The sequence below is a fragment of the Falco cherrug genome, assembly GCF_023634085.1.
Source record: "Falco cherrug isolate bFalChe1 chromosome 21 unlocalized genomic scaffold, bFalChe1.pri SUPER_21_unloc_2, whole genome shotgun sequence".
In the NCBI taxonomy this organism is placed as follows: domain Eukaryota; kingdom Metazoa; phylum Chordata; class Aves; order Falconiformes; family Falconidae; genus Falco; species Falco cherrug.
Genome location: NW_026599283.1, coordinates 50,109 through 69,104, shown reverse-complemented (window position 1 = coordinate 69,104; position 18,996 = coordinate 50,109). Strand labels below are relative to the sequence as shown.

At 61.4% G+C, this 18,996-nt stretch overlaps 2 protein-coding genes across 2 annotated transcripts; one reads left to right on the top strand and one right to left on the bottom strand.

The window, feature by feature from the left end:
- Nucleotides 1-2,793: 2,793 nt before the first annotated feature.
- LOC114015183 (zinc finger protein ZFP2-like) lies at nt 2,794-6,188 on the bottom strand. Its single transcript, XM_055700083.1, is given in 3 exon segments — nt 2,794-4,166; nt 4,168-5,450; nt 5,720-6,188. Coding segments are annotated over 3 exon segments (1,803 nt in total). The 5' UTR covers nt 6,099-6,188; the 3' UTR covers nt 2,794-4,025.
- A 2,733-nt stretch (nt 6,189-8,921) lies between these two features.
- Nucleotides 8,922-13,557, top strand: LOC102050616 (zinc finger protein 345-like). Its single transcript, XM_027801416.2, has 3 exons — nt 8,922-9,034; nt 9,279-9,353; nt 9,551-13,557. The coding sequence occupies exon 3, from the start codon at nt 9,572-9,574 to the stop codon at nt 11,741-11,743; it is 2,172 nt and encodes a 723-aa protein (XP_027657217.2). The 5' UTR covers nt 8,922-9,034; nt 9,279-9,353; nt 9,551-9,571; the 3' UTR covers nt 11,744-13,557.
- Nucleotides 13,558-18,996: the final 5,439 nt, after the last annotated feature.

Below are 18,996 nucleotides of genomic sequence, written 5' to 3'. Positions count from 1 at the left end.
GTGCCCAGGGGATGCTCACCCACTCTTGGGGATACCACGGGGATGCACCCCTGCTCTTTGGGGTGCCCAGGGGATGCACCCTTGCTTTTTGGGGTACCCACCTCTGCACCCCCACCTGCCCCCCCCCCCTCCCCTCCCGGGACACATCCCCCCCCCCTCCCCCTTCACAATTTGTGGTACCCAGCCTTGGGGGGGGCGGGGGGGGGGATGTGCAGCCAGCCCGAGGCAGAGGGGTGCTACGGGGGGGGGACCCCCCCCGGTTACCTGAGGCGGGGGGTGCGGGGTGGGGGAGGGGCACAGCCCGGGCTCCCGGGGATCCCCCCCGGGCTCCGGGGACTCTCCTCGCCGAGCACCGGTCCCGGTGGAGGCGGCTCCCGGTGTGACCCGGATACAGTGAAGCTGTGGCCGCCCTCCCGCTCCCCCCCCTCCCCCTCCTCCTCCTCCTCCTCCTCCTCCTCCTCCCCCTCCCCCCTCCTCCTCCTCCTCCCCCTCCTCCCTCCTCCTCCTCCTCCTCCCTCCTCCTCCTCCTCCCCTCCTCCTCCTCCCCCTCCCCCTCCTCCTCCCTCCTCCTCCTCCCCCTCCCCCTCCTCCTCCCTCCTCCTCCTCCCCCTCCTCCTCCTCCTCCCGTACCACCCAGGGCCCTCTAGCGGCCCCCCGCCCCCCCCAACACCCCCCCCCCACCCCCACCCCCACCCCCCCCCCACCTTCCCGAGCCCGCCCCGGCTGCGCCGACCCCTCCCCAGAGCCTGGGGTGTCGTGTGTGTGTGTGTGTGTCCCCGCGAGCTCAACCCTTATATTAGACACTGGAGAATCCTCACGGGAGGATGCCTGTTGGATGGGGTGGTGCGGAGGGGGGGGGGGGGGGGCTTAGAGGGGGGGGCTCGCCCTGCTGCCCCTGCACCCTTACTCTGTCCCATGGCGCCGTGGATGCCCCCCTCTAAGGGGGCTCGGGGGTCAAACATGGGGGTCCGGAGCCCCAAGTCCATCAGCCTTCAGAGGTGGGGGCAGACGTACCCCGGGGGCTAACGCTGCAGCCCCCTGCCCAGGAGATGCCCGTGGAGATGGCCCAGGAGCTGACCATGGAGATGCCCAAAGAGATGCCTAAGAAGATGCCCAAGCTGTCTGTTGCCCAAGGAGATGCCCAAGGAGATGCCCAAGCTCTCTGTTGCCCAAGGAGATGCCCAAGGAGATGCTCAAGGAGATGCCCAAGAAGATGCCCAAGCTCTCTGTTGCCCAAGAAGATGCCCAAGCTGTCTGTTGCCCAAGGAGATGCCCAAGGAGATGCCCAAGGAGATACCCAAGAAGATGCCCAAGCTGTCTGTTGCCCAAGGAGATGCCCAAGGAGATGCTCAAGGAGATGCCCAAGAAGATGCCCAAGCTCTCTGTTGCCCAAGAAGATGCCCAAGCTGTCTGTTGCCCAAGGAGATGCCCAAGGAGATGCCCAAGGAGATACCCAAGAAGATGTCCAAGCTGTCTGTTGCCCAAGGAGATGCCAAGAAGATGCCCAAGCTGTCTGTTGACCAAGAAGATGCCCAAGCTCTCTGTTGCCCAAGGAGATGCCCAAGGAGACGCCCAAGCTGTCTGTTGCCCAAGGAGATGCCCAAGGAGATGCCCAAGCTGTCTGTTGCCCAAGACGATGCCCACATCCCAAGGAAACCAGGAGTCGTGTTCCAAGGAAACTAGGTGATGGACTCTCCTTCGAAGCTCAGCCACAGTGGTAGACACTGAAGACTCCACGCCAGGAGACCAGGAGCAGGCAGAGCCTGGCAGGTGGGGTGGTGCCCCCTGGCCACACGCGCAGAGGACGCAGCTGCGATCCCTGAAAGCTTGAGGGTCTGCGGGGGGTTGCCCTCAGAGCAGAACCTCTCTGGATCCAGTGAAGGCAGATCTTCCTCCTTGGAGAACTTTCCTGTGCCCAATGGAGGCAGAGGATCTTCCTCCATGGAGATCCTCATGGACCCAAAAAAGGCAGACCTCCCTCCATGGAGATCAGCCCAGTACCCAATGTGGGAAGAGAACCTCCCTCCATGGAGATCCTCTCTAGACCCAATGAAGGAAAGAGGATCTTCCTCCATGGACATCCTCCTGGACCCAACGGAGGCAAGAGGATTTCCTCCATGGAGATCCTCCTGGACCCAATGAAGGCTGAGGATCTTCCTCCATGGAGATCCTCCTGGACCCAGTGACGGCTGAGGATCTTCCTCCATGGAGATCCTCCTGGGACCCAGTGACGGCTGAGGATCTTCCTCCATGGAGATCCTCCTGGACCCAATGAAGGCTGAGGATCTTCCTCCATGGAGATCCTCCTGGACCCAATGAAGGCTGAGGATCTTCCTCCATGGAGATCCTCCTGGACCCAATGAAGGCTGAGGATCTTCCTCCATGGAGATCCTCCTGGACCCAGTGACGGCTGAGGATCTTCCTCCATGGAGATCCTCCTGGACCCAGTGACGGCAGAAGGGTTTGGGGTGTTTGGGGTTGGGTATATCTGGGACAACCCCGCCTGCGTCAGCTGGGACATTGCTGGGGAAAGGGGGGACCTTCCGAAGTGGAGGACATCCTGGGGAGGGGCACCACAGGTCGGGGGGACAAACGTAGCCTCAACCGCAGGTGGACTCACCGTCACCACCACAGACGGTGTGAACTGGTGCAGGCTGCGGGCTGGTTGAGTTTTTTCGCGAATGGGGGGTGGGGGGGGTGGGTTATTTTTGGACGTCCTACCTAAGGTGACCCCCAAAAACCTCTGGTTTTCCGCACGGGAAGAGCTGGGATCCACAGCTCCTCCAAGGAGAAGCAGAAGCCACCCGCCGGGTTTTACACTAATCTATTTTTTATTCACAATACAAACACAACTCCTGCTCATCTTGGGAAGAGATGGACCAGGCAGCCGGCGCGGCCGCAACCCCAAAAACGCCAGGAAATGCCCGGATTTGTGTCCTGCTCCCATCCCTGAGGTTCACCCCAGGGGTTCATCTCTTTTCAGCTGGGAATTACCCGCGGGGGATGCTCCCCGTGATCTCCTGGCGGTTTCTTTCCAACCACGGGTGGTGCTACCTCCTCCCCGTCACCGATGGATTCCCACCGCGAGCTCTCCTCTGCACGGCGAATGATTGGCCAACCCAAGAGGAGCCGGGAGCATCCCCCGCTTGGGGACAAACCCCCTTCCTCGTCCCTCGCTCCTGTCCCCCCACAGCCTCCAGCTCACCCCAACACGGTGGGGTCCTCCAACCCCAGGTGGGCTCCCGCTGAATAAATACAATAAAATACATTAAATAAACCGCTCAACGCCGGGTCCGCACCGAAGCGGCGCCGGCAGCCAAACCACAGCGCGTGGCTGGGAGCCGACGCCCAGGCTCGTTTCTTAACCACAGAGCCACAAAATCGGGATGTTTTGCCCCAAAAAGGTGTCATTCGGTAGACGGCATCATCACGCCCCGAGCGCGGCTGGGAGGCCTCGGGCTTTGGGTGCTGGTCAAGGCTGGCAGCATGGGGATGGTGGGATGGGCAAGGCATGAAGCCACCCCAGATATTTTGGGGTCTCTTTGAGTTTGGCGAGGAGCCGGTGGGATCTCCCCCGCCCCCAACCCCATCCTCTTCCCTCCTGCGCCTCCCCAGCCGCTCAGCACCGTTTCCCCAACACCCATGGAGGTGGTTTCTCCCTGGCCTACGCGTGGAGAAGGAGCGTGGTTGGGACGTCCTGATGTCCACTGGCAGGAATAGGTCTGATTTTCTGGAGGGGGACCCTCCCCCCCCCCCCGAATTCCACACTCGGCCCCCCCAGCCCCATCTCCATCCTCCCCTATCTACCCTACCTTCCTACTCTACCCTACGAAAACTACGTCCTCGGGGCCGGGGTCGGTGCCACCGGGGGACATCACCGGCTTGGGAGCGCCCATCCCCGTGGCACCCCATCACGCACGGGGGCTACCCACGGCACCCCGCAGCAGCGGTGGGGGGATGGGAGCCACCCAGGGGGGTCAACCCTACGTTCCCCCCCCCACCCCTTTCTCCCCAGTCGCCCCCGGTTAACGGGGCGTGAGCTCATCCGGTGGCTCCTCCGGCGGCTCTTCCTCACCGTGGCTACGGAGATGACGGTGAAGATGGGAGCTGACGCCAAAACGCCGGCCGCACTGCGGGCAGGGGAAAGGCTTCTCACCGGCGTGCGCCCCGGCGGTGCTTGGCCAACGCCGAACCGTCGGCGAACGCCTTGCCGCAATCGGGACAGGCGTGCCGGGGACCGGCGTGAGCCCGTTGGTGCTTATGGAAGTGTAGGGTGCTGTTGAAGCTCTTCCCGCAGTCGGCACAGATGTGGGGTTGCCCGCCGGCGTGGGTACGTTGATGCCGGTAGAGGTGGGAGGTCCGGCCGAAACGTTTGCCGCAGTCCCCGCATTGGTAGGGTCGTTCACCGGTGTGGATACGTTGGTGTCGTTCCCAATGGGAGCTCCAGGAGAAACTCTTCCCGCAATCACCGCAACGGTAGGGTTTCTCACCGCCGCCGTGGAGGCTGCGCCAATGCCGGGCGTATTGGGCGCGGGCGCCGAAGGCTTTACCGCACTCTTCGCAACGGAAAGGACCGTCGCCCAGATGAAGACGTTGGTGTTTGACCAACGCCGGCCCATCACCAAAACTTTTCCGGCACAGGGTGCACTTGTAGGGTCGTTGGCCGGTGTGGGTGCGTTGGTGCCGGTCGAAATGGAGGGTGCTACCAAAACTACGCCCGCAGTAGGTGCAGATGTAAGAGCGACCGCCGGCGTGGGTGCGTTGGTGCCGGTAGAGGTGGGAGCTACGGCTAAAACGCTTACCGCATTCAGGGCACTGGTAGGGCTTCTCCCCAGTATGGATGCGCTGGTGCCGGTCAAAATGGGAGCTCCAACTGAAGCTCTTACCGCAGTGACCGCACTGGAAGGGCAAGCGACCGGTGTGCAACCGTTGGTGGGTCACCAGCTCCTTGTTACGGCGAAAGCTCTTGCCGCACTCCTCGCATTTATACGGCAACCCCCGGGGCCGTGCCGGCGGAGCCGGTGGAGCCGGCCGTTCGGCGGCGTGAGCCCGTTGATGCCGGTAGAGGTTGGAGCTGACGTTGAAGCTCTTGCCGCAGTGGAGGCAGAGGAAGGGTTTCTCCCCGGTGTGGGTCCGCCGGTGTTTGCTGAAGTGGGAGCTGCAGCTGAAGCTCTTGCCGCATTCCCCGCACTCGTAACTCTTCTGCAACATGATGATGCTCTTGAAGTTGGAGAAGGCACCAGCTCCCGCCCCGGTCAGGTCCCGCCGACCTCCTGCCGCGCCGGGCGAGTCAATCTGCTGGACCACGGTCCAACGTAGGGTCTCCCGTGCCGGGCTGCGGTCGCCCGGTGGGCTCTCCTCGGCGTGACCCAACAGGGTGGCCGTATCCAGATCTACGATCTCAGGGTCACCCACCGCCGGGGGGTCCCTCTCGGTGTCGCTTGGTGTCGCTGGGGTGGCGGAGGAGGGGGGGAGATGGGGGTCAGTCCCAGTGATGGGGGGCTACCAGGGATGGAGACCCCCTTCCCATGGGAACATCAAGGGGGCTGGGCTGGTGCACCCCAGAACTTTGAGCTTCTCGGTGCAGGGACCGAGGACGGGGGTTCCATTCTGGGGGGACGCTGCAGGATCTGGGTGCTCAGGGAGGGTCTCCAAGCCCTCCCCAAGGCTGGGGCGCAATGAGGACCCCCACCCCACCTCGACCCTCCTCGATACTTACTCTGCATCACTGGGGGGTCGCGGGCATCCTCCTCCTCCTCACCCTCAAAAAGCACCTTCTGCTCTGGCTCTGCAGCCCCCCAGGGGTCCATCGCCCATTCCCACACCTCGGCCAGTGGCACGGGGACCCTGGAAAGCCAAGACCACCCCATCACCACCCCACAGCCCCCCCCCCCCAAAAAGCATCGCCGCCGGCTCGGTGAAACTTGGGGTTCAGGGGAGGGGTCCCAGCACCCGGCATGAGGACAAGTTTGGGGGTCTCCATTTGTGGGGTGGCCCCAGGCCCCGTGGGTGACACTGGAGGGGACAACCAGAGGCCAGCGTGGGGTGGCAGGACCAGGCCCCCCGGTGAGATGGAGGAGACCGCCCTGGTCCCCCATCCCCACTGCCCATAAGGTCTATAGGGGACGGAGGGGACCCCACTGGGACTACAGGGCATGGACAGGACCCCCCCAGACCCATCCCTGCTCCCCCCCGGGTCTATAGGGGACAAAGGGGACCCCACTGGGGCTATAGGCATGGACAGGGCCCCCCCAGACCCATCCCTGCTCCCCCCCGGCTCTATAGGAGATGGAGAGGACCCCCCCAGACCCCATCCCTGCTCCCCCCTGGGTCTATAGGGGACGGAGGGGACCCCACTGGGACTACAGGGCATGGACAGGACCCCCCCAGACCCATCCCTGCTCCCCCCCGGGTCTATAGGGGATGGAGGGGACCCCCCCGGACCCCATCCCTGCTCCCCCCTGGGTCTATAGGGGATGGAGGGGACCCCACTGGGGCTATAGGCATGGACAGGACCCCCCCCAGACCCATCCCTGCTCCCCCCCCGGGTCTATAGGGGATGGAGGGGACCCCCCGGACCCCATCCCTGCTCCCCCCTGGGTCTATAGGGGATGGAGGGGACCCCACTGGGGCTATAGGCATGGACAGGACCCCCCAAGACCCATCTCTGGTCCCCCCCTGGGTCTATAGGGGACGGAGGGGACCCCACTGGGGCTATAGGCATGGACAGGACCCCCCAAGACCCATCTCTGGTCCCCCCCGGGTCTATAGGGGATGGAGGGGACCCCCCGGACCCCATCCCTGCTCCCCCCTGGGTCTATAGGGGACGGAGGGGACCCCCCTGGGTCTATAGGGCATGGACAGGACCCCCCCAGACCCATCCCTGCTCCCCCCTGGGTCTATAGGGGATGGAGGGGACCCCCCCGGACCCCATCCCTGCTCCCCCCTGGGTCTATAGGGGACGGAGGGGACCCCACTGGGACTACAGGGCATGGACAGGACCCCCCCAGACCCATCCCTGCTCCCCCCTGGGTCTATAGGGGATGGAGGGGACCCCCCCCGGACCCCATCCCTGCTCCCCCCTGGGTCTATAGGGGATGGAGGGGACCCCACTGGGGCTATAGGCATGGACAGGACCCCCCCAGACCCATCCCTGCTCCCCCCCGGGTCTATAGGGGATGGAGGGGACCCCACTGGGGCTATAGGCATGGACAGGACCCCCCCAGACCCATCCCTGCTCCCCCCCGGGTCTATAGGGGATGGAGGGGACCCCCCCGGACCCCATCCCTGCTCCCCCCTGGGTCTATAGGGGATGGAGGGGACCCCACTGGGGCTATAGGCATGGACAGGACCCCCCCAGACCCATCTCTGGTCCCCCCTGGGTCTATAGGGGATGGAGGGGACCCCACTGGGGCTATAGGCATGGACAGGACCCCCCCGGACCCCATCCCTGCTCCCCCCTGGGTCTATAGGGGATGGAGGGGACCCCACTGGGGCTATAGGCATGGACAGGACCCCCCCAGACCCATCTCTGGTCCCCCCTGGTTCTATAGGGGATGGAGGGGACCCCACTGGGTCTATAGGGGATAGAGGGGACCCCCCAGGCCCCCCATCCCTGCTCCCCCCTGGCTCTACACAGGATGGACGGGCCCCCCCCGCCCCCTATCCCCATCCCCCCCGGGGTCTATAGGGGATGGACGGGACCCCCCCCTCCCTCCATCCTCCCTCCCCCCACCCAGGGACAAAGCCGGGCGGCGCCGGGAGCGCCCCCCCACACACACTCCCCCCCGCTCCGTGCGTGTTACGGGGGGGGGGGGGGGGGGAGCTCCCCGTTACCTGCCCCCCCCGGGCCGGGCAGGGAGGGGGTGGGGACCCACAGCGACCCCTAAGGACCACAAAGGCGACTCCGGGGGTCCGTTCCCTTCGGTCCCGGTGGCTCCAGCTCGAGGCCGTGTCCCCCCCCCCCCCTTCCTGTCTGTGCCCCCCCCCCCGGGTCCCGGTTGCTCCATCCCCTTCCTGTGTGTCCGGGCTCACCGAGCCGGCGTGCAACAGCCCCGGCGTCGCCCCCCACCCTCGCTTCTCCCCCCTCCCCTCCCCCAATTCCCCCCCCCCTTTCCCCCCCCTCCCCCCCCCCGGTGCTCCAGCGCCTCCGCATCCCTCCGCTCCCGGTACCAGGTAACGGGGGAGACCCCCGGGGTTGGGGGGAGGGGGGGGGGCGGCACGGACACGGACACACGGCCCCGCCCGGCCGCACCCCGACGCCCCCCTCCCCCCCCCCGGAGATGGGGAAGGGGGGGTGCTCCCCATCCTCCCCTCGCCCACCCCCCTCTATTTTACACCCCCTCCCCGCCTTCACCTCGCTCGCGTTTCCCCTCCCCCCACCCCCGCGTCCAGCCGCGTTGTTTTTATCACCCCCCCCAAAAAAAACCTCTTCTTGCACCCACCTCCCCCCCTCTGCACCCACCTGCCCCCCCCGACCCCCCCGTTTCTCCCCTCTTTGCATCCAACCACGATTCTCATTTTCCCCCCAGCCCTGTTGCATTTTAATCCGCGCCCCCCCCCCCCCCCTTTAATTTCCACCCTTTGGTTGCATTTAACCCCCCATCCCCACCCCCACTCCCTGGGGACACCCCCACCCGTTATTTAGTGCTCCCCGACCCTGGGGGGGGGGGGGGGGGGGAGGGAGGGTCCTTCCCCCAAGGTATGTACTGGGGGGGGCTTTGGGGTGAAGCACCCGGGGGGGGGGGGGGGGGGGGGCGCACCCCCATCGCTACCCAGGTGGGGACCCCCTATACGAGCCATACATCCAGCTGGAGGTGGAGGGGGGACCCAGTCTGGGGGTGCGCCCCCCCTCCCCGTGAACCACGATACCTGAACTGGAGCTGTTTGTGTTGCAGGGACTGGTGAGACCCCCGCCCCCCCCCCCCCCCCCCCAAAAAAAAAACAAACAACCAACCCCAACGTGCCGGCACCAGGACGAGCCTGGACCACTGGGACGAGATGCAGGAGAGCTACGAGAGCGTCATCTCCCTGGGTGAGCTCTTAATTTCCCCTCATTTATTATTCTTCAAGGAGAGTAAAATTAAATTAATTGGCCTTAACGAGTGGCTGAATTCCTACTGGTGTACAAACACCACCATCGCCAGGGTTGGGCTTAAATAGAGGGGTGGGGGTTTCAACCGGGACCCCATTCCCAGTGCCCTTGGCCACCCCCATCCTGGCGTTATAATTTTGGGGGGGGAGAAGAGCTGTAACCGGTGTCCAACTGTCTCCCCCAGCGGAGGAAATCGCCATCAGTTGGCCGCGCATCACCGCCTTCGCCGAATCCCACCGGAGGAGGGGGCTGGTGTCGGGTAAGTCACCCATGGTGCCGGTGGTGATGACCGGGAACGTGGTTTGGAAGCCCCAAAAACCATGGGGTGGTCGGTGTGGGGACGGGGGTCGGGGAGAAGCCAGATACAACCGTGGCGATGCCGGGGGGATGCGGGCAGCCAACTGGGGAGTGTTCGGTGGCGGGGCCGGATCCTCACACCCCCCTTCTTCCCTCTAGACGATGGGTTGTTGAGCGAGAATGAAGAGGAAGATCCACCACCGGGCGAGCTGGAGAAGGTCGACACCGAGGCGACGCCAGCGGGGAAGCCCAAGGGGACCAGCCCCACCAGCGCGGAGGGGACGAAGCCCAGCGACGGTCCCCCAAAAACCAGAGAACCAGCCCCGAAAGCCATCGGGCAAGCGACAGGCAAAATCCGGCCACCGAGGCTTCAAGAAATTTCCGCCGCGCAGCTTGCTTGGCCACGGCCGCTGCCACGACTGCGGCAAAGCGTTGGCTTTCGCTTCAGCCTTCAACAAACGCCGGCGAGGCACCGAACGCCCCCATAAATGCCCTGAATGCGGCAAATGTTTTCGGCTCAGCTCAACCCTCATCACCCACCAACGCCGGCACGCCGGTGAGAAACCCTACAAGTGCCCCGACTGCGGCAAGACCTTCAGCGTGGGCTCAGCGTTCATCCAGCATCAACGGGTGCACGCCGGCGCCGGTGCCGGCACGGCGCCTTGCCAATGCGGCGTCTGCGGGAAGAGTTTCCCAGCCAGTGCCAGTTTGGTCAAGCACCAAAAATTACACCTGGAGGAAAAACCCTACAAATGTGGGGATTGCGGGAAGGGCTTCAACTGGAATTCGCATCTGGAGCGGCATCGCCGGATCCACACCGGCGAAAAGCCCTACGCCTGCCCGGAGTGCGGGAAGAGCTTCAGTTGGAGCTCCCACCTCGACCGGCATCGCCGGACCCACGCCGTGGCCGGCGAACCCGCTTGCCGTTGCACCGACTGCGGGCGCTGCCCGGTTCCCCGCGGCGCCGAAGGTTCCAAAAGCCCCGAGAAGCCCTTGCAGTGCAGCGAGTGCGGGAAGGGCTTCACCAAGAGCGCGGCGTTGGCCAAGCACCGGCGCACCCACGCCGGCGAGAAGCCCTACAAGTGCGGGGAGTGCGGGAAGGGGTTCGGCTTGAACGCCGCCTTGCTGCAGCACCAACGCAGCCACGCCGCCGGCAAACCCTACCAGTGCGGGGACTGCGGCAAGAGCTTCGCCTGGAGCTCCCACCTGGACCGGCATCGCCGTATCCACATGGGTGAGAAGCCCTACCGCTGCGGCGATTGTGGGAAGAGCTTCTCCCAGAGCTCCCACTTGGAGAGGCACCAACGGGTCCACGCCGGTGCCGAGCAGCCCTGCCAGTGCACCGACTGCGGGAAGAGCTTCTTGGCCTCCAACAAGCGCCGGCGGCTGTTGACCACCACCACCGAACGAGCCTGTAAATGCACCGATTGCGGCAAGAGCTTTCTTTGGGGTGCCCGCGCCCGACCGGCGCCGGAGAGGACCCATAAGTGCAGCGAGTGTGGGAAGAGCTTCACTTACCGGGCGGAGAACGTCAAGCACCAAGGGACGCAGACCGGGGAGAAACCCTATACCTGTCCCGAATGCGGGAAGAGCTTTGGGCAAAATTCGGCGTTGGTGAAGCATCGGCGGATGCACACGGGAGAGAAGCCCTACAAGTGCGGGGACTGCGGGAAGAGCTTCAGCGTCCGCTCCAACCTCATCAAGCACCAACGGACCCACCTTGGCGAGAAGCCCTACAAGTGTCCCGACTGCGGGAAGGGTTTCATCCAGAAGTCGGACCTCACCAAGCACCGCCGGATGCACACCGGGGAGAAACCCTACAAGTGCAACGTCTGCGGCAAATGCTTCAGCGTCTCCTCCAACCTCATCAAGCACCAACGCATCCATCTCGGCGAGAAGCCCTACCAGTGCTCCGAGTGCGGCAAGAGCTTCATCCAGCGCTCGGAGCTCACCATCCACCAGCGCGTCCACACCGGCGAGAAGCCCTACAAGTGCCCCGAGTGCGGCAAGTGCTTCAGCCGCAGCTCCCACCTCAACCGGCACCAGCGCACCCACGCCGGGGACAAGCCCAAAGCCGCCGCTGCCAGCGCCGCCGCCGCCGCCGCCAGCCCTCTGCCCCCCTCCGGCGCCTTCTCCGGCGCCACCTTCTCGCCGCCGTTGGGGGGCTCGGTGGCCCCCATCCCCTCGCTGCCCTCCTTCCCCGCCTCCCCCTCGCCCCTGCCCATCCCTTCCCTGTCCAGCCCCGCGCTGGACCTGCCGTGGGCCCTGTCCTTCCCTGCCCGCGCCTTCCCCCACCCGTCGTTCCCCTCGGCCCCCGCCTCGGGGGCCCAGACCCCCTCCCTGATCAACTGAGCGGTGCCCGGCCCTGGCCATGGCTCCGTCCTCCTCCCAGCCTCCCCAGCCGCTCGCCCAACACCCAACCGGCGTTGGCCTCAACGACTCGTCGCTGGGGGGGCTGCTCCTGCCCAGAGCCCTTCAGCCTCGGTGGCTAATTAACGATCTCTCTAATTAGAGGATGGGAGAGTCCCCTTCATCCCGTGGCTCCATCCTCCTCCCAACCTCCCCAGCCGCTCGCCCAACACCCAGCTGGGGCTGACCTCCAAGGCCCGTTGTTGGGGAGCCTGTTCTTGCTCGGAGCCTTTCAGCCTTCGGGGCTAATTAATAATCTCGCTAATTGGGGCGCGAGGGACCCTGGCTGCAGTCCCAGCTCCATCCTTCCCCCAACCTCCCCAGCCGCTCGCCCAACACCCAACCGGCGTTGGCCTCAACGACTCGTCCCTGGGGGGGCTGCTCCTGCCCAGAGCCCTTCAGCCTCGGTGGCTAATTAACGATCTAATTAGGGGATGAGGCGGCTGCTCTAACCCTGACCACAGCCCCCGGCTCCATCCTCTTCCCAGCCTCCCCAGCCGCTCGCCCAACACCCATCCTGGGTCGGCCTCGAAGCCCCGGTGTTGGGGGGCTTATTCCCACCCAGAGCCGTTCAGCCTTTATGGATAATTAATGAGCGCGCTGCTGGCACCGGGTGCCCCCACCCCGGCATCCCCCCAGCTCCACACCAGCACCCCAACCTCCACCCAAGCCACCCCACTTCCCACCCCACCGCTCAACCAGCATCTCCCATCGGTGCCCCCCCAGCTCATCCCACCTCGCCCCTCTGCTCCTCATCGGATGTAGCTCCACGTCATCACCCCCACCCACATACCACCCTCTGGTCCCACCTTGGAGCATTTTGGGAGAAAAAATGGCAAAAACGGTGGTTTTCCCACGCTGCCACATCACCTTCTGCCCACCCCAGAGCTTCCGCAAGGGACTCTGGGATATTTCCACATCCTCGTCTCCTGCAGCGTCTCCCTGAGCTCGTCTTATCCCACCTCATTCCTCAGAAACGGAGCCAGTCAGGGTTTTCTTTTATTATTTTTTTCCATTCAGAAAGAAAATAACTTTTGGGCAAAACCACACGATTTTGTGATGTCCTTGATCAGGCACTTAATGGAATATTTTGGTGGGGTTTGGGGTTTTTTTTTCCTTTTCCACATGGACTTTGCAAAAACTTTCATGCATTTGTGGTGGGGTTTGGTTTTTTTATTATTATTATTATTATTACTAGTTTTCCTGAATTTTTATGTTTGCTTTTGCTCCGTCCCTCGGGGCGGGATTTGGCGCATTTCGGTACTATCAGGAAAAGGCGGCGGCAGTGCTTTTTTTTGCTGCCTGAAATCCTGATTTCTCCCATTTTCCAATTCCTCCCCATTACCGGGAGAGCGAGGGCTTCTCGGGGGAAAATAAATGCAGAAGAATTTAAAATTCAAGAAGAAACAACCCAAAAAACCGCTAAAAAAAAACAGAAAAGGTTACACACAAAATGTAAAATCATCAAAAGAAATACAGAAGAAAAAGAATTAAGGCTGAGAATGACTTTGGTTTTTTCCCCGAAAGAGAATAAAAAGGTGAAATAAGACTTTTGGAAAAGTAAGAAGTTGCTGAAATTGCTGGAAATGGGAAGGTTTCGACTGAAAACGAAATCATTGAAGAGGTGCAGAGATGCTACGGGAAGGACTCATCGCGTTTATTGAAGAAATAAATATCGGCAAGCAGACCAGGTAGTAACGTAGGTGCAAAAAAAAAGAGGAAAAATGTCAAAATATGGAAAAAAAAAAGATAGAAAATGAAAAAGGAGGAAAAGAAAGCAAAGGATGTATGGAATGAAAAAAAGTCAGTGATAAAAATAGAGAAAGGGGTAAAAACAACCGTCCCGAGGAAGTACCGGAGTACATGGCAGGCAGCGCTGCGGGAAGCGGGAGCCAAGCCGGCGTCGGATGCGGCAGTGCCGGGAATTGCTGCCAGACCATTGGATGTGGAAAAAAATAAGAATTAAAAAAAAAAAAAAATAAAAAATTAATGCCCAGAGCAGAAGGAATTGACTCCGGGTGTTTGCTCAAGGATTGTGAAGCTTGGAGGTGTGATGGATGGAGGAGAAGGGATGCACAGCGGGATGCGGAGCTGCACCATCCCCTGGCCTGAGGATTGTCCCCGGCTCCATGCAACGTGTCTGGGGACCTGCCTGGCTTCCCGGCCTACCCTGCTGAAAACTGGGGTGTCACCGATGCCACCACCGCGGTGTCACTGATGGTGGAACCAGGACATCTCTGCTGGCACAACCAGGATGTCCTTGATGGTATAACCATGATGTCAACGGTTGCTCAACCAGGATGTCACCGGTGGCACAACCGGGATGTCCTTGATGGTACAACTAGGATGTCCTTGATGGTACAACCATGATGTCAACGGTCGCTCAACCAGGATGTCACCGGTGACACAACTGGGATGGCACAACTGAGATGTCACTGCTGGCCCAACCCTGATGTCACCGAGGATGTTAATTCTGTCTTTGCATTGTGGGGGGACCCTCCAGAGACCCCCAGCGGGTTCAGATCCCCAACGTTCCCCCAGGGAGCTGCCCTGAAGGCAGCACCAGCCCCACTTTGGGGGAAGAAACTCGTTAGAAGGAGCCCCAAAGTCTCATGTTCTTGCCTCAATTTTGGCCAACAGTCAATGGGAGCTGCCGTTGGGGGTGGCTTTTGGCGCCCACCTCCAAATCACCCCAGCCAGGCATTAATTATGCATTAATGAGCATGTTGTTGGTGCTCACCATGCCCTTGGACTAATTGTGCATTAATGAGCACGCTAATTACACGCTGCCGCGCAGGCACTGTCCTGCCTTGGGGCTCTCTGGCCAATTTGGGCCAAATTAGCCCAAAATCAAGGGCATGGTGAGATGATGTGGCTTGGTCACCTCTCCAATGCTCTGTGGGTGGGGTCACCAAGGGGGGGGGGATGTGAGGAGACCCCCTCCCCACCACCCTTCAGAGCCCAGGACCTCATGAATGGAATGTGGGGAAGGGGGAGGAAGAGGAGGGGCAGGGATGAAGTCTAGAACCTTCCCCCAAGGTTCAAATAATTGTTTTAGGAGGACACGGTGACCGTGCCATGGGGCGCAGGGTCCCCAACGGAGCCACAAGGGACAAAAGCCACCCCGAAAAGAGGACGAAGAACTTCAGCGGGTATATGCTGGGGGGGAGGGGGGTGGGAACCCACACCAAACTGTGATTTAAGTGAAATTTATATATTTTCTGGTGTTGTCCGTGCTTCCGAAACCGGCGTGGACGTGTCGCTGTGCTGCTTGTCAACGGTCCCCTCCGTGTCCGCTTTCGGGGACCGCCTCGCCTCGTCACCACGGCTCGCGTCTTATTTTTATTTTTAATATTTTATTTTTTTTTTGGAGTCGCTTTCTTTCCATGAGTAGTAATAAATTAGAGCCTAGCTACCCCGGCAGTGCTGCAGTCCTTTTCCCGGGGTCGTTCCTCTTCCATTGGCTTTGGAGGGCTTCAAACCACATCAAGATCCAGTTTTCCAAGGGTTTTTTTCTCCCCTTTTTCCTTTTGGTTGGGTTTCCAGTTGGGTTGCCCCAGGTGGAAGCCCAGTTGCCACTAATCCTGCAGTTCAAAATGTGCGTTTTCCGGTGCAAGATGCCCACAAATCCAGTAAAAATGTGTCGGGGCGGAGGGAAGTGTCAAGCCTTCACCAGCTGAGCCCTTCAGTCACGGCCACTTGGGTAGCCAAGAGGGCAGTGGCACCAAAACCACCTTTTTAACCCCAAAAGGCCACTCCATTCGGGCCGTGGGGGAGGATTGGGTCCCACCGTGTCCCTAGGGATGCTCCAAACATCTGCCAGTGAACCCCAAGGAGAAGAAAGTAAATTAACCCACCCACCCACCCCCAAGACTCCAAGGGGCACCACCAACCATGGCCACAACCCACCAAGCCAAGGGCAAGCCAGGATGGCAGCCCACGGCGCAGGTCGCGCATGGATGCTCCACCAAGAATTCTGCAGAAGGATGAAGATCCCCAGGGCTGGGCTTCAATAGAGCCCCTAGGCCGTGGGCAGGGGGTGGTGGGGGGTCCCAAGTGGGCATGGTCAGGGTAGTTAATGCCCCCGGGTACCTTCAGCCTCCAAAATGTTTTTTTTTTTTAGGGTGGCTCTGCAGGACATCTCCAAGGGGTCCAGGATGTCTCCAAAAGGGTTCAGCATGTCTCAGAGGTGTTCAGCACATCTCCAAGGGGTTCAGGACATCCTCAAAGGGGTTCACAGCTCAAAGCATCACTTCCCAAGCAGGTCCCTGGGGAGAAGCGAGCAGCACCAACACCTTGGAGGACCTACTGGGGAAGAAGAGCAGACCCCCTCCCACCCCATGGATTGGGGAAGGGCTGAGCACCCCAAGTGCAACCCCCCCAACCCCAGGGGACACTGCTCCCTCAGCCACTGTCCCCGCACCCACCCCAGGGACGAGGAGCCGGTGCCAGCCCCATCACCACCCCACAGCTCTGCCATGGGGCACAGACCCCCTGGGCACGACCCAATTTTGGGGTCCAACCCAAGAACCTCCCCCCCCAGAGTCCTGGACTTGGCTCTGCTGGAGCAGAAGGTTCTGAGGAAACATCTGCGGGGGGGAACGCTGCCAGGAGGGGAACGGGGTGGGGTCTTTATTTTTAGATCGATATTAAATTTCTGTTGTCTTAATTAAATTGCTGCCAGGGTTGGGGGGAAGGGGTCTGCGTGGAACACGTATATATTCCTACATTTCTTTGGGGAAGGTTTCCATGGATAAGTGTCTTAATAAATGCATAAAAAGGATGTAGGAATTTCTTTTTTTTTTAATGCTGGAGTAATTGTGGTGGCTGTGCTACGGGGAAATTATAAAAATGGAACAAAACTGCCTCCAAAGTCTTAATCTGGGGGGAAAAAAAACCGGGATGAAGAGGGATATGGGGGAGCAACATCAAACGATTGTGATGTCCTCCCAAACCCAAAGGTTTCACACGGGTTGTTCCCTGAAGGGCAAATCCAACCACTCCAGCAAAGCCAAAAATAGCCGGCGAGGAAAAGCCGTGTCGGGGGGAAGCGTCTTGCCCCGGAGCAGCTGCAGAGGTGGCTCCTGTCTTGGGTTTCTCCACACGACGCTGAGGTGAGCTTGGTTCCTTTGTTCCTTCGAGAAAGTCAGATACAACCACAGGCTCTAAAGAACCCAACATCCGTGTGACGAGGACATCCGTGCTGCTCCTGCAGCGTCCCCATCCCTGCCTCCTCCGGCATCACGGAGAAGAGTTGGGCTCCATCAGGGTTCGGGCTCCATCCTCCTCACCATCCACGGTCCTGTCACCTGCAAGGACAGAGGTGCTGATGCAGGATCCCAAAGTGTCCCACCAAACCCCCCCCACATCCCCGGTGGATGGAGGTTTGGAGCCAAGACCTGGAGATGATCCACTCCAACCAGCTCAAGCAAGGACTTCTAGACCCACGTCCATATCCTTCAGCATCTCCAAAGGTGGACCAGCTCCAGGAAGCCTCTTCCAACCTTCTCCCATCGTGGCCATCCTTCTCCCATTGTGGCCAACCCCTTCTCCCATCGTGGCCAACCCCTTCTCCCACCGTGGCCAACCCCTTCTCCCACCGTGGCCAACCTTCTCCCATCATGGCCAGCCTTCTCCCACCGTGGCCAACACCTTCTCCCATCGTGGCCAACACCTTCTCCCACCGTGGCCAACACCTTCTCCCACCATGGCCAACCTTCTCCCATCATGGCCAACCTTCTCCCACCGTGGCCAACCTTCTCCCATCGTGGCCAACACCTTCTCCCATCGTGGAATATCTCAAGTCGGAAGGGATCCGTAAGGATCATTGTGCCCAACTTCTCACAGGAGGGCAGCACCCAAAAAAAAATTTTAAAAGATGGGGTTTTTTTTTTAAGGATGAAGCTAAATTTAATGGGTGGTTTTTTGGGGTTTTTTTTCCTGATTTGTGCCCGATTTCGGAGGAAAAAGGGGGAAAATAAAAAGGAGCTTCCCAATTTCCCACCTTTTTCTGCCATCGGGGCTTGGTGGAGCTCAGGGCTTCATTCTTGGGGGGCGGGCAATGCTTTGGGGACCCCCTTCAACCCCCGCCGCACCCCCCCCCCCCTTTATTTTTTTTATTTTAACGATCGTACAAAACAATCTGCCTCGATTCCCGTAGGAAATCCGCTATTTCCACGGAAAAACGGGGAACTACCCCGCCTGCCCCCCCCAGCGCCCCCGAGGATGCTCGGGGGAGGCAGCCGGATGGCTGGACCCCCCCCCCCTCCACGTGAACCCCCCTCCCCCCGCTCCCCGGCGCCTGTTGCAGGCCGGCTCGGTGTGGGAGGACACAGGAAAGGGCCGCCCCTCCCGGAGGAAGCGGAGGGGGAGGTCGGAGCCGGCAGGTACCGGGGGAGGCGGGGGGCGGCTTCGGGAGGGGCTCCGGCCGGACGCGGGGGGGACCCGGGATGCTTTTCCCGGTCCGGAGATGCCTTACCCGGTTCGGAGATGCCCTACCCCGTCCCGGGATGCTTTTCCCGGTTCGGAGATGCCCTACCCGGTCCACGGGATGCTTTTCCCGGTCCCGGGATGCTTTTCCCAGTTCGGAGATGCCCTACCCGGTCCCCGGGATGCTTTTCCCGGTCCGGAGATGCCCTACCCGGTCCCGGGATGCTTTTCCCGGTCCGGAGATGCCCTACCCGGTCCCCGGGATGCTTTTCCCGGTCCGGACATGCCTTACCCGGTCCCGGGATGCTTTTCCCGGTCCGGAGATGCCTTACCCGGTTCGGAGATGCCCTACCCGGTCCCCGGGATGCTTTTCCCGGTTCGGAGATGCCCTACCCGGTCCACGGGATGCTTTTCCCAGTCCCAGGACGCTTTTCCCGGTTCGGAGATGCATTTCCCTGTTCGGAGATGCCTTACCCGGTCCACGGGATGCCCTTCCCGGTCTAGGGGATGCTCTTCCTGGTCCCCGGGATGCTTTTCCCGGTTCGGAGATGCATTTCCCAGTGCACGGAATGCATTTCCCAGTGCACGGAATGCTTTTCCCGGTTCGGAGATGCATTTCCCGGTTCGGAGATGCCCTTCCCGGTCCACGGGATGCCCTTCCCAGTCCACGGGATGCCCTACCCGGTCCACGGGATGCTTTTCCCGGTTCGGGGATGCCCTACCCGGTCCAGGGGATGCTCTTTCCGGTCCGGGGGATGCTCTTCCCG

Excerpts from the sequence above, each read along its gene's own strand:
- LOC102050616 (XM_027801416.2), top strand. The coding sequence starts at position 9,572 with ATGAAGAGGAAGATCCACCACCGGGCGAGCTGGAGAAGGTCGACACCG.